The following is a 24,163-nucleotide window of genomic DNA, read 5'->3' on the forward strand; positions in this document are numbered from 1 at the left end:
TTTTTATTAATGTTTGCTTTGGCCTATATATGAAATATGATTGGAATTATTTATATATATTTTTTATTATTATTAACGAAAAATGGAGAAACAGTTTGTATTATGCTTTATTTTAATATATATGGTGTCGCTTATGGACAACAACATCATAAATATTATATTTATCGAAATGTAGGTAATGTCGGTTAGGACCGACAGTAGATTGATTATTTTATTTGTTTACTGTTATGTAATGTCAGCTACGACCGACAATAAGTGTAATATTTTATTGTTTAATTGTTACTTAATGTCGGTTAGTAGCGCCATCATGTCAAAATTTAATGTCGCTTATAAGCGACGTAATCTACGATGTCGCTTTTAAGCGACACTGTTGTTCTTTTTATTTTATATTACTTTGCTTCGTGATGACGGATTAAGGGGTCTAAGTGACGTCAATACCCTTTCCGTGACGGTAGTATTAGTGTCGCTAACCCAATTTGACATTGCATTATTTAATGTCGGATTTTTACCAAATAGCCGACAGTAATTGGTGTTTCTTGTCGGTTTTTGACCGCCGGTGATAGTCCCTTTTGTAGTAGTGTATACACACCCCAAATCACTTTTAACGTATTATTTATCTTCTTCAACTATCAAAACCCCTTCGACCCTCTATTGTTAAACAAAACTCTAACTAATGAAACTACGAAATCGATGTTTCAGAAGTTTCACATGAGGTACGACTTCATATTTTTTATTGTTTTAGTGATTTTGACGACATCGATAATTATTTAATCTTGCTTTTGATGCGTTGTTCAAGTTTCTATGTTCGTATTCATCTTTTAAGGATCACATGTTTTACATGAAGAATTGAACACCTAAAATTACCACCAAATATTAAAAACAGACGACATGAGTTTTAATGATGGAATAAAGAACAACCCACATATGCTTTAAATCTCAAGCGACATCTTTTGTCAAAATTTCAATCGGCATTTTTTGTCCAAATTTCAATCGGCATTTTTTGTCCAAATTAAAAACTTGATAAGATTTGAGAAATATGGGTGTATATATAGAAAATATGGGGTGCATGTAGAAAATGTAAGGTGTATATTAAGAATGTGGGGTGTGAGGGTATTATGAGGAAGTATGTGGGGGTATATTAAGATAATTTTTAATTGAAAAAGCAAATGTGGGGTGTATTAAGTATGTGAGGTTTATTCAGCAATTTGTAGAGTGTTAATATAATAAGCCTTTTATTTTTGTTTTCTTTGGTTATCACAAAGATAATTAAGAGGTATTTACTTAAATCAAACACCCTAATTTGAGTGGGTTTAAATGGGAGTTATGATTTATTTAATTGAATAAACAAATTCTACAATCAAAAAAATATTAAACGACAGTCATTGTACTTAGTATGTCGAAATTAACTTAAATTGCAACAATTCAAACTATATCTAGACTGAGACTTCATCCAAACTACAAGGACTAAAGTCATACTTTTACCAAAACCCTATACAAAACTTAAGTTAATTAGACCATTAACGAATCCCACAAGTCCAAAGTAAATGAACAGAAAAGAACTGGTTTGGATTAGAGCAAAACTAAAAGTACAAAACAAATTAAACAAAATAAAATGTTAAAAAACAAACGTGGTGCCCTTATATCCCACATTGTTCCATCTGTATAGCTCACAAGCATACTGTCATAGCCCATTTAACATCATCAATTAACAGACCCTCTTCACTAAGCTTGGAACCTCTCAAGCCCGACCTTATACCCAACACTCTTTATATCTTGCTGCACTTCGTTCTGAAAATCCCTATAAGTAAAGGGCTTATAGTTTGAGCTCCGAATCACACTGCCTTCTCCCGGAAACACAAAATAGCAGATTGAAACTCTCTCTTTGCTTCTGTTCACCTTCACTCTGTGCTTCACACTCTTGTACTTGTCATCGCTTATCGCCTAAAACCAAAGCACAAATTGCGTCAACAAACACATCAATCAAATAAGAGTTGTGCTACAGTTAGTCGCCTACACGCATGTGTGATTTTCGACCAAAAGTGAAGCTTACGTCTCATTTACGGTCAGAAATCTCTCACACGTGCATAACCAACCGAACTCAACAAATACCTAGGGAGTTAATCATGTTTAATCATATATATGACCTGCATCATGTCTCCGAGGTTGACAATCAGTGTGTTGGGAATTGGGTTAACACTGAACCACTCATTGTCTTTGAGAACTTCGAGTCCACCGACTTCATCTTGATTTAGTATCGAGAGCACAGAGCTGTCAGTGTGCACGTCCATGCCCCATGCAGATGCAGAGCTGGAGTTGGAGCAATGTGGTGGGTAGCGATAGACACGTACAATGCCAGTAGAATTTGATAAATGGGATTTGGATTCTATTGGATCCAATCCAAGGTTTATTACCATAGCGTCAAATATAGTTGTCGCTAGCCTAGCTAGGTGCTTCCCATATTCTTCTAGCACAAGGCTTTTGAGGCACAAAGAAGTAATACTCTTTGTTTAACAAGTTTATGTATAAACAATAGAAAAATATTTGGCTCCTTACATGTAAAAAATTATCTATCGTTTCAAACCAGCAATTATATACGACTATTTCTTTTCATGTGTCAAACTGTAATTCACTGTTAAAAACAAATTTCTTAGATGATTTCTATAGTCTTCTAGCACAAGACTTATGAGATGAAATATATATTATTTGTTACAAAAATTAAACTAGCTAGCTCTTTACATATAATTATTTATTTTTCCTTCTGCATGAAGCACATTTACTTTTGTATATGTGTGACATTACAATCTAGAGTTACGGAGGAATAATAGATTCTAGAGAAATAACTGCTCAATCGTAACAGCAACACAATGTTCTAATGAAAATAAGAGCAATCAACCAAAAGAAAAAGATACAAAACCTTTTTTTAAGGGTAAAACCATGCTTCTCATATTTTCTTATTCTAGGCAGTTTTCTTATCTTTCTTCAAAACGTTATAATATTCTTATATGTAAGAAGTCATTTGTACGTACATACACCTATCAATGCAAATACAATAAAAACAAAATTGAATTGGGTCAAAATTTCCAAACCATACTTTACAACCAATGAAAAGAAAGATACCTGAAAGAAGCAATTATGGGATTGTCAATTTGAAAACTGAGTTGAGCTAGAGGGACGTTGAGTCCTTCAACCCAGTTGATATTCTGGAGGGTACTACTACCCTTTGTTGATAAGGCCGCCCCAGATGGAGTAAGGGCAGGGGTACCCCAGAAGTAGGACAGAGGGTTGGTGATAAGGCTCTGTTTGGACTCAAACGGCAGGGAAAAAACCATTTTGGCATGCTCCCGAAGTTGGGTCAAAAGGGTTGGAGGAACTCCATGATTGACCAAACGAAAAATTCCCCAAAACTCGCATGCCTCGCCAAGTTTCAGGCTCTGGAGATCCACCACAGGAATCGGATCCTCCGAATCATGAACCGGGTTGACTTGGCCGTCCAAATCAACGGCCTGGGTTGAATCTGGAAGTGAACGAAACGGTGGAGGGTAGGATTCAGAAGCCATTTTTTTCTCAGAACAACGGAGGTCATCGTCTTCTTGTTGGGCAGGAGGCTGCTTATTAATTATCATAGCAATTTGGAAAAAAAAAAAAATTATCATAGCAAACTGGCACACTGAAAAATATTCCAACCAAAGAATGAATGGGACGGCAACCTTTTTTAGCGAGACAAAGGTCCATTTGTTTATTCTTCAAGTGGGACCAGAATGTTGTTTGTTTAAAAAAAGTTTCAATGTTTCGAGATCACAACTCAATACACTTAGTGTATTATGACACTTATTAGATCGTGTCCTGCATGTCAAACAATTTCTCCTTTTTAAAGAGATTTTTTTAGTCCGCTGGGATTATAACTCATTATACTAAATATGTTATAACACTTAGTGTATCGTGTTGTGTCTCTGCATACTAATTTTTTATTTATTTATTTTTTCTTCTGAATATTATGGTGCCGACACGGGACCTGTGGTCCATTCTCCAACCCTAGGCAAAATCTAGGGAAAAAGAGAGAATGATGGATTGGAAAGGTTGCTCCTAAATCGGTCATACGTCTGTTTGTGCACATGTGCTATTTTTGGAGTAGGATCCTCTTCTTTTTCTAACTTCTTTAATTCCCTTCTTTCACACTTTCTATTTTATTTTTCATTTTTCATAAAAAAAAATAAAAGATGTTGATATGATTTAATTATAACCGTTTAAATAAGAGAAAAATATTTAACAAGATGTTGATGGGATGTAGGAAGGTTTGAATAGTTAGATTACAATTGTCAAAATTTAGTCATACAAATCAAGCCATTAATTAAACTGGTGCATGGAAGAATGTTACAAAACTTAATGCTTATGTTGTTTGAAATTTATTGTTGATCAAGATGATTTTTAGCCTTATATATTTAATTTGACAACGTAAGTTCGTTGAAAAAATCACAAATGGTCAAATATATTATTTCGTTTATGTTCGATTCTAAGATCAACTTTAAACTAATATATTTTTTCATGTTCTTTTTTATCCTTATCTGTTTTTTTATTACTTTGTCCTCACTTTGTTTTTTTGATAGCCTATAAACTCAACAATTTTATCCTTATTTGAATGTTTAACCATAAGGCCCTAATTGCAGCTGATGAGTTGGCTATTTAAAATAAGAAGTTTGAACGAAAAGGCCACGGTATTATTCTTTAACGAAAAACCACATTTTTATTAAAAAGTCAAACCTGATACTATTCACTTTACCCTTTATTTTGTTCTTATCATTAAAACTCAAAATTTTCAAGCTATTTTCATTAGTTTTCTTTTTAAAATATCATTTTATTTATTCATTTTAGGATAATATTCACATCTTTTAGGAATTTCTCCCATGCATTTTCTCCGGATAAATTTTTATAATTAGAACGGTTCAATTTCTTAATCTTTATCTGAACATTATCCCAATAAAAGTTATTTGAATCACCAATTATTTATGCATCCAAACGTAGAACTACTTATTTGCAAAATCATTCTTAATATTTCATTTACCTATTTATTTTCTCTTATATGTAAAACTAATGACAACACTTAACACTAATGTACTTATACAACTAATACAACTCATGTACCAAAAACTAATGAAATTACACATAATTTGCATATCTACAAACCAATGAGTGCCTATAATACGATATTGTATTGAATTTTAAAATCCAGACTTGTAGCTGCCAAACTACTTGTAGCATAACCAAGGGTTAGGCCAGGTCTCGTTAACAAATCGAAATGGGTAGTGGTGGTAGTGCTTATATCAAGTTCACCCATTTTAGAGGGCAAGAACAAGGTAAGGGTAAGGGCACTGAAATTGTCATTACTCTTCACTCTAAACAGTAATTGCCTTTGTCAATTGATGGATTTATGAAAATTTAAAATAAACTATGTTTCGCTAGCTACTGAAAAAGGAACAACATGTGCTACTAAAAAATCAATTATAAATTGATACGTGTCTGAATAATTGAAGTTAAAAAACTATAATTGGACACTTGCCCATTTATGATTAGGCATGATTCATTAAAAATTAGATGCTTGAAAGGGTTAAGTTTTTTAAAGTAATCGTTCAAATAGTAGTTCAAATCGAATAGTACTCTCGACTGTTTTACTGAAACTATATTTATACGTCCTCAAATTTTTGCCATGTTTTATCGGACCCACGACCGATCGTTAAAAGTATTAAAAGTTGCCCTAAGACAATATCACGTGCTTTTATTTTTACACTCATAATTTTTCTTTAAAAAAAAAAAAAACTCTTAATGTGGCTTTCGCATTCTTTATACCCCTTACCAATAGTAAAAGAAAAATTTACAACTCATTATTTGCCAAAGAAAAACAGAGATTTTTTAGTGTGATAGATGTTAGACTTTATATATCTTATAAATAACTAAAAATACTAACCTGAAAAAATCTATAAATTATTCTCAATTGATAAAATACTCGAAGTCAACATGGCATGTAGGAAAGATGAACCATCTTTGATAGAACCATGCAGAATAGGATCAACCATGGACTTCTCCTTCGGTGGAAATTGTATTGGAATCATGTGGAATAATATGTTAGTTGACCAAGGACTTCTGCACACTCAACACTCCTTTATACTCGAACTAATGGGGCGTTCATATGAGTTTCTGTGTGTTGTGAGCAGGGACCTTGGCTTTGTATTTATATGGACTTAACCCTAATGAATCTTCCCATAATAATGTCATTAGGATTCCTTACAGTCCAAGGATAATTGATACACCAAATCTCATTCCAAATAGGATAGAATTAGGAGCCTTTATTCCCCAAGGAAATCCGGAATATATTAACTTTACTTAGGGTACAAGCTATAGCTATTAACTAAATCCTAGTCTTATTTATATTCCAAGCAATCCTTGAATTAAGTGTGTAGACCAATTAGTCATTGGATTATGATCCAATGTCCAACATTCTCCCACAAAGTCAAACGGTTAATTCATAAAAGATCTTTAAAGGATTTATAAGCAAGATTACTTTATTGGCCACTGAATTTAGTTACTTTCACATGTTCTGTCAAATGGAGTTTACTTATCTAGAACTATCAGAGACTATGAACTTAGTAGCATCCATGAGCTCTTAGAATCATTGAAATAAGCTCTTCATTCACATGAAACATACGTCACATATTTGGTAATTAAGTGAATCAAAACCTGAATTGAAAGCATCAATTCATTCACTTATTGGTCATCCTTATCAATCTTTATAAGATTGCCTTATGATTCCCATGAAGCTCATTAACTACAGAACCAGCTTACTTTTGTGTCTAACAAAAATAGATGACACAACTTTTTTGCAGTTTAAGACGTTCGCTGCTACTTTATGTGTTCTAAACTACAAAACCTAAGTACAAAACTCAATCATCCTAGTACTTAGAACGCAACTAAAATTACACCTTTGCTACTTTATAGAATTCACAACATAAACTAAAGATTAAATCCATACCTTAATGCAATTGTTAATCATGTATGGCATGAGTGTTATAACATGAGAATACTGTCATACATGCATACAAATTCGAAAATCAACAGTGGGACAATCATAGGATTGAAAACTGGACAATCCTAATAAAATCTAGACAATTTCAATCTAGCATGCATCTTTTTTCCACAAACTCGACATTAAAATTCTAGGGAGAAACATGCAAATATAAAACTAAGTTTCATACTCAAAACTTTACAAACATATATTAGCATAAGAACAACTCCCACGGATCTTTAGAACTTAGCATGTGTGACTTAGATTCAATGTGAAGCCCAATTATTTGTTTATCAATTCTCCCACTTGGGCAAACACTCATTGCATTTGTTACTCTAAAAAGCATATAGGTAAAAATATATATTTTTTATTTGTACTAGTATAGAATTTCTCAAAATATATTAGTAAAGTAGTATACTATACCAAAAACCAAGATTCCAACTTGAGGAACTACATAATTAATGTATAATTGATTTGTCCCAAAATCACATAGACGATACGAAAGAAATTAAATTTTATAAAACAGAATATGAAATTGTTCTAGAGCTAAAAGATAGCTCAAAATTTTCAACATATAAGAAAACAATGAAAACTCCAGTCTCGACTTTCAACTGAGTACATGTTACTAATAAAATCACCATAAATAGGGTACACCACCAATGAGCACGAAATTTTCCAGTCTATAAGTAGACATATATATGAACAACATATCCAAATTTCAAGTCATTTTGAGGTCATTCAATCATTCGTTTGTTAAACTTAATTGAAGCGATGAAAACTGCCAGACTAGACTTTCAACTGAGCACGGGTTACTAATAAAATCCCTATAAATAAATTACACAACCCAAAATCACGAACTTTTGCAGTCTAAAAATAGAAATATATGTGAAGAACTTATTCAAATTTCAAGTCATTTGGTGGTCAATAGCTCAGTCATCGTATTCCAGCAGAAATTTTTTTGTGCATCTATGTCAACTTGATAAAACCACCAAAAATTCAATTCTTCATGTATTTTCGTAATTTTGGTGTCCAAAGAAGCTTTAAGAAGTCTACTTCAACATATAGCTTTATCATGAATAAATCTTGAACCATAAACATATGCAAATAAATAACAAAGCAGCAGATTTCAATGCGTACCTTAGGCAATTGTGATTATCCTTCAGGTGTTCAACGACATATGCTCCATTTAATTTTGAGAAGAGAAGACAGCACATAACAAACATTAAATCACATAACCAATCTTGAAGAAATCCAAAACTTTTAACAAGACAAACATACCACCATCTCTGAATACATTGCAATATGCGACTTTTGAACTGAATTAAGGCAAATTTAATCAAACATGTATCTGGATCCAAAAATTAATTTAAACCAATGAAGATTACATTTGGTCGAGAAGCCTTAAGACCAAAACAAATTCTATGTCATGCTTTATCGATCCCAATATGGGATGTAAGGGGGCTCATAGAAAAACATTCAAAACTTTAAACACAGAACTATCATGACTTTAAATTCACAAATTCACAAATACCTCATAAACTTTACAACTGAAACAACTCGCACCTTTGTTTGGTTGAAGCTTAATCAGTTTTTGGTGTTAAAATATAAATCATGTGAGCAAAATATAGACATGAAAACTATCCACCTTTGTTTGACAATTAGTTATCACAGGTTTCACCTAATCTATACTTTACACTAAGCCATTATTAATCGAACAATAAGACTAGTCACACCTTTGTTTGGGGATATAGTCATATTGTTATGACTACTAATGCAATTTGATCAACTAAACTTTGAATTTTTAGCAGCCTTTGAATCAATGGAACGGATTTGTTGTGTCCCATTCACCCAAAAACATTGATCTTATGATAACTTTTAGCATGTCTTAAAAGATCGTACCCAGTGCACAAGGCTCCCGCTTTACGCAGGGTCTGGGAGAGGTGAATGTCGACTAGCCTTACCCCTATTTATGGAGAGGCTACTCCCAAGTCTCGAACCCGAGACCTACCGCTCATGGGCGAAGGCACTTGCCATTGCACCAAGTGCGACCTCTAACTTTTAGCATGTCTTAATAATAAAAATTTCAATCGAAGAGCATGCTTATGTAGCAAAGTTAGAGAAAACATACAATTTTCCGGTTTTAATTAGACCTAATATTTTAAAATATGTGAAACTAATTTCATCTTGGATCTTAACCATGCATTAGTTTCATATATGCATGATAAGAAAAATAGCTTGCTATAGAATTGAAAAACCTGAAAGCAATTCTAGCATGACTTTTGCAAAATATTAGGCAACCAAATATTGATATATATGAATGATTTTTCCAGTTTTAGTTATTTATATCAATTATTCGGTTTGATCATATATATTAAATTGAGAACGTTAACTAGTCCAAATAGAGATTGAGCATGCAGTAGCATATCAACATATTGTGAGAAGATACTAGTTTTATAAAACAAATTGCAAACAAAATCTGGGTAGCAGTGAGCTTGAAGACCAAATTAAATCCTAATATATGTCTTATTTAAGATATAACTCATGAGCTAAATACGATATATTCTTTGATTTTGTAAGGTACCTTTTTAACATGCATTTAGTCATATGTTTCAACTAGCATGCTATTACAACAATAATAGATATTCATGAAACAAATGTGATTTAGACATGTTGTAAGGATGTACTTACATTTAAACTTATGAATTCACATACTTTGCGACAATAGTTGTCTCATACACTGTTTCAAGACCATCACATATGTGATATACACAATCCTGTAGGCTTCATGATAAGAGATGTCCTCTAATGTTCTTAACTAGGTTGTTCCCTCTTTTAGCCAATTTCAGCAGCAATATATATCTATGGTATTCAATCAATAATATAGTCTGCATATTATTGTCTCAATAGTTAATTGATATCATAATACCAAAACATGGGCTATAACATAAGCAATATACATATTCAAGGTCATGAAGGGGTGGTTTGGGAGTAAGGTGATTAAAAAAAAAACACCCATGAAAAAAAGCTGCGAGGGTTTTAGGTGTTTGGTAAATTGAAAAAAAAGGGCTTATTTTGGAAGCTGATGTGAGAATAAGCTGAAATCAAAGGAAAAAGTTGAAGCTGCTATTTGCAGCTTTGGAAAACTAGCTTTTTTTCAAAGCACAAGGAGCTACAGTGCTCCTTTAATGAAAAGACCCACTATCAGACTGCTTTTTTTTTTCCAAAAGCACTTTTACAAAAAAGTTTACCAAACACTCTGCTGATTTATTTCACAGGCCGCTTATTCTCACAGCACAACTGCTTATTCTCACAGCAGTTTTTTTTCAAAGCACAGCAATACCAAACCAGCCCGAAGTATCATTAGTTAAAGCTGAAAACTAAGCCATACATGGCTATGAACTTTTAAATTAAAATCCATTGAAATGGACATGGATTAAACATATGCATACCTCATCGAATGCATTCCAGACTTATCATGCCTGAAAAATAATGTATATCACTGAAGACAAACATGAGATTTACATATGTGCATATGAAATGCAAGGCTGCAAGTACCACTGATAGCATATAACATAAACTTTATGAATTACAGGTCATCAAAATGACTTTAAATTACCACTTTCATGCTGTCAGATTTTTCGTATATTTATACACATATCAAGACTTACCATGTATGTGAACTAACTAAGAACCTGCAATACAATTTACATTAGTAGTACCGAGAATCTCTAGAAAGTAATTTATCATAAACTTGAACAAGGAAACCAAGTCAAAACCATATGTTTAAGCAAATTGTGGGTTGCCACATATTCTTAATGATTATTAACATCCTTAAATTCTCCATGTTTCCAAAAATTATGCAATAACCTTGAATAATTATAAAACTAAAAAGGCTGTGTACTTTTCCTTTTTCTGGGAATACAAGCATGATAAAATAAATGTTAGTCCATCATATAAGGTAGTATATGCGACTATGCCATATGCCATTCCCAAGAATTTTATCAACATTCAAACTAAGAACTGAAAGTCAAAACCGAACCTTATATATATATATATATATATATATATGCCTATTTACATTCCCAAAGTTCTCTATGTCAACAAAAAATAAAAAAGAAAAATTAATAGTTAAGAACCATGTTTATCCCTTTTTCAGAAATATGTATGTGGCAAAAAAGGGTTTGTCATGATGCTATATATATACATATGCCAACCTCAAGAAGCTCTCGTTCATGACAATTATATATACTTAATGCCTTTTTTAGAAATATTTAATTTTAACATCCCAAATTATATATGCACAACCACATAGGAGACTTGATTAAGGTAGTTCTGATAAAGCTAATAAACATGTATAAGCCCAATAGGACAATGAAATCAAAATAAGATGCAATATCAATTAATAGGTTGTAATATTCCTTCAAGTCAAAGGACAAGTTTTAATATATAGCTATCTCAAATTTCAATATGAAATTTAGGTTAAAACACAATTCACATAGAAAACCAATTTCTCTTTGCCGTGAAACATGAGTATGGAAATTGAGCAAACTTAAAACATGTCATCGATTCAAGACATCAATCTTTAGGGTTTACCGAGTAGGTCTTTAGTTGTATTATGACCTGCTCTAATACCAACTGTTAGACTTTATATATTTTATAAACAATTAAAAACATTAACCAAAAAGAATCCATAAATTATGTTCAATTGATAGAGTACTTGAAATCAACATGGTATATAGGAAAGATGAACCATCTTTGATAGAATCGTGTGGAATAAGGTCAACCATGAACTTCTCCTTCGATGGAAATCATATTGGAATCATGCGGAATAATATGTTAGTTGACCAAAGTCTTCTGCATACTCAACACTCTTTTATACTCTAACTAATGGGGGCGTTCATATGAGTTTCTGTGTGTTGTGAGCAGGGACCTTAGCCTTGTATTTATATGAACTTAACCCTAATGAATCTTCCCATAATAATGTCTTTAGGATTTCTTTTTATTTTTTAAAGGGTAAAACCATGCTTCTCATCTTTTCTTATTCTAGGCAGTTTTCTTATCTTTCTTCAAAACGTTATAATATCCTTACATGTAAGAAGTTATTCGTAAATACATACACCTTTCAATGCAAATACAATAAAAACAACATTGAATTGGGTCAAAATTTCCAAACCATACTTTACAACCAATGAAAAGAAAGATACCTGAAAGAAGCAATATTATGGGATTATCAGTTTGAAATTGACTGAGTTGAGCTAGAGGGACGTTGAGTCCTTCAACCCAGTTGATATTCTGGAGGGTACTACTACCCTTTGTTGATAAGGCCGCCAGAGATGGAGTAAGGGCAGGGGTCCCAGAATTAGGACAGAGGGCTAGTGATAAGGCTCTGTTTGGACTCAAACGGCAGGGAAAAAATCCATTTTTGGCATGCTCCCGAAGTTGGGTCAAAAGGGTTGGAGGAACTCCATGATTGACCAAACGAAAAATTCCCCAAAACTCGCACGCCTCCCCAAGTTTCAGGCTCTGGAGATCCACCACAGGAATCGGATCCTCGGAACCATGAACCGGGTTGACTTGGTCATCCAAATCAACGGCCTGGGTTGAATCTGGAGATGAAGGAAACGGTGGAGGGTAGGATTCAGAAGCCATTTTTTTCTCAGAACAATGGAGGTCATCGTCTTCTTGTTGGGCAGGATGCTGCTTAATAATTATTATAGCAAACTGGCACACTGAAAAATCTTCTAGCCAAGAGAATGAATGGGACGGCAACCTTTTTTAGCGAGACAAAGGTCCATTTGTTTATTCTACAAGTGGGACCAGGATGTTGTTTGTTTCAAATATTTTCAGTATGTCGGGATTACAACTCAATATACTTATTGTATTATGTCATTTGTAGTATTTGATCGTGTCCCTGCATGCTAGAGGATATTTTTTCAGTCTATCAGGATTATAACTCATTACACACTTAGTGTATGGTGTTGTGTCTCGGCACGCTAATTTTTATTTTAATTTTATATATATATATATATATATATATATTTTTTTTTCTGAATATTACGGTGCCGACACGGGACCTCTGGTCCATTCTTCAACCCTAGGCAAAATCTATGAAAAAAGAGAGTGATAGATTGGAAAGGTGGCTCCTAAATTAGTCATAGGTATGTCTGTGCACATGTGCTATTTTTGGACTAAGATTTTCTTCAATCTTCTTCCATCCTCACCTCTCACACTTTCTATTTTATCTTTCTATTTTTATAAAAAATGAATACAAGATGTTCGACGTAGATTAACTGTAACCTTTCAAATAGAAAGGGAGGGAAGAGTGGATGGGGGAGGGGGGAAATGAGGGAGCGAATCATTCTCCAATATTTTTACCACTCAATGTTTAACAAGATGTTGATCGGATGCATGAAGGTTTGAATACTTCGATTATGATTGTCAAAATTTAGTGATACAAATCAAGCCATTAATTAAACTGGTGCATGGAAGAATGTTACAAAACTCAATGCTTATGTTGTTTGAAATTTATTGTTGATCAAGATGATTTTTAGCATTATATATTTAATTTAACAACGTAAGTTCGTTAAAAAAAATATCACAAATGGTCAAATATATTATTTCGTTTATATTCAATTCTAAGATCAACTTTAACCTAATACATTGTTTAAGACTAACCTATATGCACATGCTCGTATTCTTTTTTATCTTTATCTGTTTTTTTATCATTTTGTCCTCATATTTTTTTCTTTTTTATTGATTGCCTATAAACACAACAATTATATCATTATTTGAATGTTTAACCAAAAGGCCCTATTTGTACCTGATGAGTTGGCTTTTTAAAACATCATTTTATTTATTCATTTTAGGATAATATTCACATCTCTTAGAAATTTCTCCCACGCATTTTCCCCATATAAATTTTTATAATTAGAACAGTTCAATTTCTTAATCTTTATCTAAATATTATCCTAGTAAAAACTATTTGAATCAAAAATTATTTATGCTTCCAAACGTAGAAGAAGTTATTTGCAAAATCATCCTTAATATTTCATTTACCTATTTCTTTTCTCTTATATGTAAAACTAATGACAACACTTAACATTAATGTACTTATACAACTAATACAACTCATGTACCAAAAACTAATGAAATTACACATAATTTGCATATCTAGAAACCAATGAGAGTGCCTATAATACAATATTGTATTGAATTTTAAAATCCAGACTTGTAACTGCCAAACTACTTGTAGCATAACCTAGGGTTAGGCTTGGTCTCGTTAACAAATCGAAATGGGTAGTGGTGGTAGTGCTTAGATGAAGTTCACCCGTTTTAGGAGGGCAAGAACAAGGTAGCGGTAAGGGTAGTGAAATTGACATTACTTCTCACTCTAAACAGTAATTGTCTTTGTAAACTAATGGATCTACGAGAATTTAAAATGAACTATGTTTAGCTAGCTACTGAAAGAGGAGCAACATGTTTGCTAAAAAATCAATTACAAATTGACACGTGTCTGAATAATTGAAGTTAAAAACTATAATTGAACACTTATCCATTTGTGATTAGGCATGATTCATTTAAAATTAGATGCTTGAAAGGGTTAAGTTTTTGAAAGTAATCGTTCAAATAGAAGTTCAAATCGAATAGTACTCCATTTGGACTGTTTTACTGAAACTATATTTATATACGTCCTTCACAAATCTTTGCCACGTTTTATCGGACCAACGACCGATCGTTAAAGGTGTTGAAAGTTGACCTAAGACAGTATCACGTGCTTTTATTTTTACACTCCAAATTTTTCTTAAAAAAAAAAGAAAAAGAAAACTCTTATTGTGGCTTTCGCATTCTTTGTCCCCCTTACTAATAGTAAAAGAAAAACTTACAACTCGTTATTTGCCAAAGAAAAATGAGGGATTTTTTAGTGTGCTAGATGTTAGACTTTATATATTTCATAAACAACTAAACATACTAACCTCAAAGAATCCATAAATTATGCTCAATCGTTAAAGTACTCGAAGTCAACATAGCAGGTCGGAAAGATGAACCATCTTTGACAGAACCGTATGCAATAGGGTCAACCATGGACTTCTCCTTCGGTGGAAATCGTATTGGAATCCTGCAGAATAATTTGTTAGTTGACCAACGTCTTCTGCACACTCAAAACTCCATTATACTGAAACTAATGAGGCGTTCATATGAGTTTCTATGTGTTGTGAGCATGGGCCTTAGCATTCCAAACAATTCTTGAATTAACTGTGTAGACCTATTAGTCATTGGATTATGATCCAAAGTCCAACATTCTCCCACTAGGTCAAACATTTAATTCATAAAAGATCTTTAAAGGATTTACAAGTAAGATTACTTTATTGGCCAATGAATTTAGTCAACTAATAAGCTTCCTACATGTTCTGTCAAACGGAGTTTTCTTATCTAGAACTATCGGAGACTATGAACTTGGTAGCATCCATGAGCTCTTATAATCACTGAAATAAACTCTCCATTCACATGAAACATACGTCACAGATTTGGTAGTTAAGTGAATCAAAACCTTAATTGAAAGCATCAATTCATTCACTTATTGGTCCTCCCTATCAATCTTTATAAGATTGCCTTATGCTTCATATGATGCTCATAAACTACAAAACCAACTTACTTTTGTCTCTAAAAAAAATGGATGACACAACTCTTTTGCAGTTTAAGACGTTCGCTGCTACTTTATTTGTTTTGAACTACAAAACCTAAGTACAAAACTCAATCCTCCCAGTACTTAGAATGCAACTAAAAATACACTTTTGCTACTTTATGGAATTCACAACATAAACTAAAGATTAAATCCATACCTTAATGCAACTTGTAATTTTTGTTGCTTCCTTATTGTCATGAATCACAAACTAAACTAACTAACAGCTGCATAAAACCTTCACAGCTTAGTAAATCACGACAATCTTATATAAATGTGTAATTTCAACTTGGATCCTCATTCGACTAGTCATAACCGGCCACAATTTCAACTATATATAAAAGAACTGAAATTTAAACCCACATTCATAAATCAAACAAGTGAGGCACATATCAATATAATTAGCTAAACATCCCTTATGACATAAGCCACACATTTAAATTGTTCCTCCCACTAATCAATTATAACTAATATTGAATGTGAGTAGCAAATACAATAAATAGATAGACATATTCATTAAAAAAAACACGTTCTTGCACTTTGTACTTAATCATGTTGTACAACAATAAATATGTTAAGCCAAATTCATTTAGCAAGTATAACTTCATGTCAATTATTTCAGTCATTACTTCCAACTAGTATGTACCAAACAACTTAAAAAGCAATTGTCTTTACAAGAACTTAACCAAACAGTAGTTAATCATGTATGTCATGAGTGTTAAAACATGAGAATACTGTCATACATGCATACAAATTCGAAAATAAACAGTGGAACAATCCTAGGATTGAAAACTGGACAATCCTAATAAAATCTAGAAAAATTCAATTATAGCATGCATCTTTTTTCCACGAACTCGATTTTAAAATTCTAGGGAGAAACATGCAAATATAAAACTAAGTTTCATACTCAAAACTTTACAAACGTACGTTAGTATAAGAACAACTCTCACGGATCTTTAGAACTCATGTGTGACTTAGATTCAATGAGTGTGAAGCCCAATTATTTGTTTATCAATTCTCCCACTTGGGCAAACACCCATTGCATTTGTTACTCTGAAAAGCATATAGGTAAAAATATATTTTTATATGTACCAGTATAGAATTTCCCAAAATATATTAGTAAAGTAGTATACTATATCATAAACCAAGATTCTAACTTGAGGAACTACATAATTAACGTATAATTGATTTGTCCCAAAATCACATAGACTATACGAAAGACATTAAAATTTATAAAATAGAATATGAAATTGTTCTAGAGCTAAAAGATAGCTCAATTTTTTCAACATATAAGAAAACAATGAAAACTCAAGTCTGGACTTTCAACTGAGCACAAGTTACTAATAAAATCACCATACATAGAGTACACCACCAATAAGCACGCAAATTTCCAGTCTATAAGTAGATATATATATGAACAACATATCCAAATTTCATGTCAATTTCAGATCATTCAATCATTCGTTTGTTAAACTTAATTAAAACAATGAAAACTGTCAGACTAGACTTTCAATTGAGCACGGGTTACTAATAAAATCCCTATGAATAAATTACACAACCCAAAATCACGAAATTTTGCAGTCTAAAAATAGACATATATATGAAGAACTTATTCAAATTTCAAGTCATTTGGTGAACAATATCTCAGTCATTTGTTAATTTCCAAATGAGTATTCCAGCAGAAAACATTCTGTACATCTATGTCTACTTGATAAAACCACCAAAAATTCAATTCTTCATATATTTTTGTAATTTTGGTGTCCAAAGAAGCTTTAAGAAGTCTACTTCAACATATAGCTTTATCATGAATAAATCTTGAACCATAAAGATATGAAAATAAATAACATAGCAGTAGATTTCAATGTGTACCTTAGGCAATTGTGATTATCCTTTATGTGTTCAACAACATATGCTCCATTTAATTTTGAGAAGAGAAGACAACACATAACAAACATTAAATCACATAGCCAATCTTGAAGAAATCCAAAACTTTTAACAAGATAAACATACCACCATCTATGAATACACTACAATATGCCACTTTTGAACTGAATTAAGGAAAATTTAATCAAACGTGTATCTCGATCCAAAAATTAATTTAAACCAATGAAGATTACATTTGGTCGAGAAGCCTTAAGACCAAAACAAATTCTATGTCATGCATTATCGATCCCAATATGGAATTTAAGGGGGTTCATATGAAAAGCATTCAAAACTTTAAACATAGAACTATCATGACTTTAAATTCACAAATGAACAAATACCCTATAAATTTTACAACTGAAACAACTCGCACCTTTGTTTGGTTGAAGCTTAATCAGTTTTCAATGTTAAAATATAAATCATATGAGCAAAATATAGACATGAAAACTATCCATCTTTGTTTGGCAATTAATTATCACTTATCACAGGCTTCACATAATCTATACTTTACACTAAGCCACCACTAGTAATCGAACCAATAAGACTAGTCACACCTTTGTTTGGAGATACAGTTATATTGTTATGACTACTAATACAATTTGATGAACTAAACTTTGAATTTTTAGCAGCCTTTGAATCAATGGAACGGATTTGTTGTGTTCCATTCACCCAAGAACATCTCAAAAACATTGATCTTATGATAACTTTTAGCATGTCTTAATAATAAATATTTCAATTGAAGAGCATGCTTATTTAGCAAAGTTAGAGAAAACATACAATTTTCCGCTTTTCATATAGGGAAGTGTTATTGGTACTCCAAAAATCTCATTCTACACTCCTCACAAGTGTAGTTTTTTTTTCCTAATATAGAAAGTTTGAAGTGTAGAATGTGAATTTTTTAGTGCTAATAACAATTCCCTATATATATATGCCTATTTACATTCCCAAAGTTCTCTATGTCAACAAAAATTAAAAAAAGGAAAATTAATAGGTTAATAACCATGTTTACCACTTTTGCTGAAATATGTATGTGACAAAAAAGGATTTGTCATCATGCTATACATACATATGCCAGCCTCAAGAAGTTCTAGTTCATGACAATTATATATACTTAATGCCTTTTTCAGAAAATTTTAATTTTAAAATCCCAAATTATATATGCACAACCACATAGGAGACTTGATTAAGGTAGTTTTGATAAAGCTAATAAACATGTATAAACCCAATGGGACAATTAAATCGAAACAGTAGGCAATATCAATTAATAGGTTGTAATATTCCTTCAAGTCAAAAGACAAGTTTTAATATATAGTTATCTAAAATTTCAATATGAAATTTAGGTTAAAAAACAATTCACATAGAAAATCAATTTCTTTTTGCCGGGAAACATGAGTATGGAAATTGAGCAAAACTTAAAACTTGTCATCGATTCAAGACATTAATTTTTAGGGTTTACCAAGTAGGTCTTTAGTTGTATTATGACCTACTCTGATACTAATTGTTAGACTTTATATATTTTATAAACAACTAAAAACACTAACCTGAAAGAATCCATAAATTATGCTCAATTGATAAAGTACTAGAAGTCAACATGGCATGTAGGAAAGATGAACCATCTTTGACAGAACCGTGAGGAATCGGGTCAACCATGGACTTCTCCTTTGGTGAAAATCGTATTGGAATCCATAATATGTTAGTTGATCAAAGTCTTCTGCACACTCAAAACTCATTTATACTCGAACTAATAGGACGTTCATATAAATTGCTGTGTATGTATATAGACTTAATCCTAATGAATCTTCCCATAATAATGTCATTAGGATTCCTTTTTTTAAGGATAATACCATGCTTCTCATCTTTTCTTATTCTAGGCAGTTTTCTTATCTTTCTTCAAAACATTATAATATCCTTACATGTAAAAAGTCATTCGTAAGTACATACACCTTTCAATGCAAATACAATAAAAACAACATTGAATTGGGTCAAAATTTCCAAACCATACTTTACAACCAATGAAAAGAAAGATACCTGAAAGAAGCAATTATGGGATTGTCAGTTTGAAATTGACTGAGTTGAGCTAGAGGGACGTTGAGTCCTTCAACCCAGTTGATATTCTGGAGGGTACTACTACCCTTTGTTGATAAGGCCGCCCCAGATGGAGTAAGGGCAGGGGTATCCCAGAAGTAGGACAGAGGGCTAGTGATAAGGTTCTGTTCGGACTCAAACGGCAGGAAAAAAACCATTTTGGCATTCTCCCGAAGTTGGGTCAAAAGGGTTGGAGGAACTCCATGATTGACCAAACGAAAAATTCCCCAAAACTCGCATGCCTCCCCAAGTTTCAGGCTCTGGAGATCCACCACAGGAATCGGATCGTCCATATCATGAACCGGGTTGACTTGATCATCCAAATCAACGGCCTGGGTTGAATCTGGAAGTGAACGAAACGGTGGAGGGTAGGATTCAGAAGCCATTTTTTTCTCAGAACAATGGAGGTCATCGTCTTGCTGTTGGGCACGAGGCTGCTTATGAATTATTATATCAAACTGGTACAATAAATGAGACGGCAACCTTTTTAAGCGAGACAAAGGTCCATTTGTTTATTCTACAAGTGGGACCAGGATGTTGTTTCAAAAATTTTGCCTTGTGTCAGGATGACAACTCAATATACTTAGTGTATTATGACATTTGTTGTATTAGATTGTGTCCCTGCATGTTAGGTAATTTTTCTTTTTTAAAGAGATTTTTCAATCTAACCGGGTTATAACTTATTACACTAAATGTATTATAATATTTAGTGTATCGTATTGTGTCTCGAAATGCTATTTTTTTTATTTTTTGGTTTCTGAATATTATGGTGCCGACACGGAACCTGTGGTCCATTCTCCAACCCTAGGCAAAATCTATGAAAAAAAAGAGAGAATGATGGATTGGAAAGGTGGCTCCTAAATCAGTCATAGGTCTGTCTGTGTACATGTGCTATTTTTGAATTAGGATTCCCTTCTCTTATCTTTTTTTTCTATTTCATTCTCATCTCTCATATTTTTTATTTTCTTTTTCTTTTTTTATAAAAATTTAATATTAAAATATTAAAATAACTTAACTGTAATCGTTTAAATAAGAAAAGAAGGAATGAGGGAAAATAGAGAAGAGAATCCTTCTCCGCTATTTTTACCACTCAATGTTTAACAAGATGTTGATCGGATGCATGATGGTTTGATAGTTAGATTATGATTGTCAAAATTTAGTCATACAAATCAAGCCATTAATTAAAGGGAGTTCTAACGAAAAGCTCACGGTACTGTTCACTTTAAAGAAAAACCACATTTTTACACTAAAAAGTCAAATATGCTATTATTCACTTTACCATTTATTTTGTTCTTATCATTAAAACTTAAAATTTTCAAGCCATTTTCATTAGTCTTTCTTTAATTAAACTGGTGCATGGAAGAATGTTACAAAACTTAATGCTTATGTTGTTTGAAATTATTGTTGATCAAGATGATTTTAGGCATTGTATATTTAATTTGACAGCGTAAGTTCGTTAAAAAAAATCACAAATGGTCAAATATATTATTTCTTTTATATTCGATTCTAAGTATATTATTTCTTTTATATTCGATTCTAAGATCAACTTTAACCTAATACATTTTTTAAGACCAACCTATATGCACACGCTCATGTTCTTTTTTTATCTTTATTTGTTTTTTCTTTTTTATCATTTTGTCCTCACTATTTTTTTTACTTTTTTTTTTATAGCCTATAAATATTTGAATGTTTAACCATAAGAGCAAGTCTACCCATGGACATTGCTCGGGGGACAGGGGAGAGGAAAGGACCCGAGGCCCTGTGAACTTGCTCCAGCATTGAAGGAGCCCGAGCGGAGGTGAGGCCCAAGCTCCGGGCCTGTGAAGAGTTGACAGCTCGAGAGCCTGAGTGGGTGTGACGCCAGCGCTAGCGTCATACCCTTTTTTTATTTTTTTCTGTCAGGCGCGTGCACCCCACTCACGCGTGGGGGCGCTTCGCCCAACCATTTTTCAGAAAAGTCAGCCGACTTTTCATACACAAAAGTTACCGTTGGGAAGCCACGTGGCTTCCCACGGTCCGTTCGATCTCAACGGCTCTTTAATTTGGACCGTTGGATCTCAACGGTAAAAAAAATAAAAAAAATCTTATTTAATATCAACCGTTCGATCTGAGATCAACGGTCGATATTAGTATGCTTTATAAATAAATAAAAAATAGTTTTAAAATTAAGAAAAGTTACCGTTGTGACACATGGCACAATCTGGAGTGTTGGAATTCAATTTTTTTTTAAAATCCAACGGCAGAGATTAATTATTTGAATAAAAAAAAATTTAAAAATTGTAAAAAATCCGAAAAAATATCTGAATTTTTTTTAAAAAAATGTTTCTACTTTTCTATAAATACCTTCTCATTATCATCTACTTTACACCACAATTTCATATTTTCTCAACTACTTTCAATCACATTCCTATCTTTCTCTCAAAGTTTCAATCCAATTTTTTTCAACAAAATGACTACTGATGCAGGTACGAATTGGACGCTTCTTGAAGATGTTGCATTGTGTACTAGCTGGGTTGAAGTTACTCATAGTTCACATGTGGGTAATGAGATGCAGTTGCGAGAAATGTGGAGTCTTATTCATACTAATTATCTTGAAAAAATGGGTGGAAGTAGAACCAAAGAATCGATGTCTAATCGTTGGAAATTACTTAGCCAATCGTTTAGTATTTGGAGAGATGCCTTGGCACAAGCTAATAGTAATCTTCGAAGTGGGGAAAATTACACGGATCAGGTAACAATATATTATTTATTTGTTTGTACTATACCCAAATTTCCATTGTAATTATTTGTTTGTATTATTTATTTGTTACATACTTTAATTATAATTATTTGTTTGTATTATTTATTTGTTACATACTTTGATTATAAATTTTTGTTTGTATTATTTATTTGTTTCCTACTTTAATTATAATTATTTGTTTGTATTATTTATTTGTTACATACTTTGATTATAATTTTTTGTTTGTATTATTTATTTGTTTCCTACTTTAATTATAATGATTTGTTTGTGTTATTTATTTGTTACCTACTTTAATTATAATTATTTGTTTGTATTATTTATTTGTTACATACTTTAATTATAATTATTTGTTTGTATTATTCATTTGTTACCTACTTTAATTAGAATTTTTTGTTTGTATTATTTATTTGTTACCTACTTTAATTATATTTATTTGTTTGTATTATTTATTTGTTACCTACTTTGATCATAATTTTTTATTCTCCCCCATTGTGTAGCTAATTCAAGCACAAGCTTGGTATGGTGCCAAAACCAAAAGCAAAAATAAATCATTCAACCGGTGGGAATGTTGGAATATTGTCAAAGATTGTCCTAAATTCAGAGTTGTGCATGTCGGTCCAGAAGTTGTCATGAACAACACCCCGCTATACTCTACACCTGATAATGGCTCGCATGAAGATGATGCAGAACAAGTGCCCGAAACGCCCATCCCTGAACAAGTGTCGGGTTCGACCTGTTATCCAATTAGGCCTCAAGGTAAGAAGGCATCAAAGAGAAAAGGAAGTGCTTCCAAGCATGATTATGCAAAGTACATGGAAGAACTTACTCACCATAGTGAATTGACTTTGGCGCGGGAAATGGCGAAATTTGAGGCTGATAAGGCTAGAGAGGAGGTAAAAGCTGCAGCTGTTGAGAGAGAATTTCAAGCTAATCAGAGAGAAAAGAGAGCTACTTAGGCAAGAAAGGGAGCTGGTTAGAGAAGAAAGAATGGCTCAACGAGATCATGAGATTATGAACATGCCTGGAAGTCTCTAAATTCTAAATATTTTTGGAAGTCGGAGAAAGAGGATGTGGTGCGTAGGAGGCGTGCAAGAGAAGCGAGAGCAAGAGGAGATGGTCCTAGCACAACAAGAGAAGATCATCCTAGCTCCACAAATTGATTAAGTGATGATGATTAGAGTACTTTTTGTAATCGGAGCCCATAGTTTTCCAATCACCTTGGGTTGTAATTTATTATTTATTGAATTGAGTATTTTATGTTGTTTTGAATTTAGTATTTTATTTAAAGTGAGAATAAATTTATTTAATATGGTAATATATTTATACTATAAGAGAATCTTTATTCAAATGACATAAACACACCAAATAAAATTACATAAACACACCAAATAATAAAAACCTCACTAAATGAACTAAAATAAAACACACCAAATAAAATTACATAAACACACCAAATAATAAAAACCTCACTAAAATGAACTAAAATAAAACACACCAAATAAAATTACATAAACATACCAAATAATAAAAAACACACTAAATGAACTTAATTATCTTCAGCTTGTTTCAATGCCCACTGGTGCTCTATCAAGTCATTTTGCCGGGCATTGTGCATGTCTGGCATTTGAAATGCAGTGTATCGTTGAATGACCCTTTCATTGTAACGTCCATCCCTTTCTAA

At 32.5% G+C, this 24,163-nt stretch overlaps 3 protein-coding genes and 1 pseudogene across 5 annotated transcripts; 1 reads left to right on the plus strand and 3 right to left on the minus strand.

The window, feature by feature from the left end:
- Positions 1 to 1,541: 1,541 nt before the first annotated feature.
- On the minus strand, positions 1,542 to 19,342 carry LOC126616590 (gibberellin 2-beta-dioxygenase 8-like). 3 transcript variants are annotated; one of them, XM_050284665.1, is made up of 4 exons: positions 15,793 to 19,342; positions 3,118 to 6,919; positions 2,145 to 2,475; positions 1,542 to 1,941 (listed from the first exon to the last, which is right to left on the minus strand). In XM_050284665.1, exons 2-4 carry the CDS (start codon positions 3,651 to 3,653, stop codon positions 1,723 to 1,725), a joined length of 1,086 nt encoding a protein of 361 aa, XP_050140622.1. In that variant the 5' UTR covers positions 3,654 to 6,919; positions 15,793 to 19,342; the 3' UTR covers positions 1,542 to 1,722. The 3 variants fall into 3 exon arrangements, with proteins under 3 accessions (XP_050140622.1, XP_050140623.1, XP_050140624.1); XM_050284666.1 differs by lacking the exon at positions 15,793 to 19,342 and adding an exon at positions 13,129 to 13,255 and having other exon boundaries at positions 3,118 to 4,012; XM_050284667.1 differs by lacking the exon at positions 15,793 to 19,342 and having other exon boundaries at positions 2,145 to 2,307; positions 3,118 to 3,836.
- Positions 10,169 to 12,703, minus strand: LOC126616594 (gibberellin 2-beta-dioxygenase 5-like; annotated as a pseudogene).
- Positions 15,021 to 20,195, minus strand: LOC126616592 (gibberellin 2-beta-dioxygenase 6-like). The gene is made up of 2 exons (XM_050284668.1): positions 19,686 to 20,195; positions 15,021 to 15,170 (listed from the first exon to the last, which is right to left on the minus strand). Exons 1-2 carry the CDS (start codon positions 20,126 to 20,128, stop codon positions 15,029 to 15,031), a joined length of 585 nt encoding a protein of 194 aa, XP_050140625.1. The 5' UTR covers positions 20,129 to 20,195; the 3' UTR covers positions 15,021 to 15,028.
- Positions 20,196 to 22,341: 2,146 nt separating this feature from the next.
- Positions 22,342 to 23,438, plus strand: LOC126615480 (uncharacterized). Its single transcript, XM_050283298.1, has 2 exons — positions 22,342 to 22,473; positions 22,980 to 23,438. The coding sequence occupies exons 1-2, from the start codon at positions 22,342 to 22,344 to the stop codon at positions 23,436 to 23,438; spliced, it is 591 nt and encodes a 196-aa protein (XP_050139255.1).
- Positions 23,439 to 24,163: the final 725 nt, after the last annotated feature.

This window comes from Malus sylvestris, chromosome 3 (assembly GCF_916048215.2).
Source record: "Malus sylvestris chromosome 3, drMalSylv7.2, whole genome shotgun sequence".
Taxonomy (NCBI): Eukaryota; Viridiplantae; Streptophyta; class Magnoliopsida; order Rosales; family Rosaceae; genus Malus; species Malus sylvestris.

Bases quoted from the DNA above. Each gene is read 5' to 3' on its own strand.
- LOC126616590 (XM_050284665.1), bottom strand. From the start codon at position 3,653: ATGATAATTTTTTTTTTTTTCCAAATTGCTATGATAATTAATAAGCAG. The intron at 2,476-3,117 runs GTATCTTTCTTT...GTGCCTCAAAAG, and splicing joins CCCATAATTGCTTCTTTCAG to CCTTGTGCTAGAAGAATATG. The intron at 1,942-2,144 runs GTCATATATATG...CTTTGGTTTTAG, and splicing joins ACCTCGGAGACATGATGCAG to GCGATAAGCGATGACAAGTA.
- LOC126616592 (XM_050284668.1), bottom strand. From the start codon at position 20,128: ATGGCTTCTGAATCCTACCCTCCACCGTTTCGTTCACTTCCAGATTCA. The intron at 15,171-19,685 runs GTATCTTTCTTT...ATTATTCTGCAG, and splicing joins CCCATAATTGCTTCTTTCAG to GATTCCAATACGATTTCCAC.
- LOC126615480 (XM_050283298.1), top strand. From the start codon at position 22,342: ATGGGTGGAAGTAGAACCAAAGAATCGATGTCTAATCGTTGGAAATTA. The intron at 22,474-22,979 runs GTAACAATATAT...CCCATTGTGTAG, and splicing joins GGGAAAATTACACGGATCAG to CTAATTCAAGCACAAGCTTG.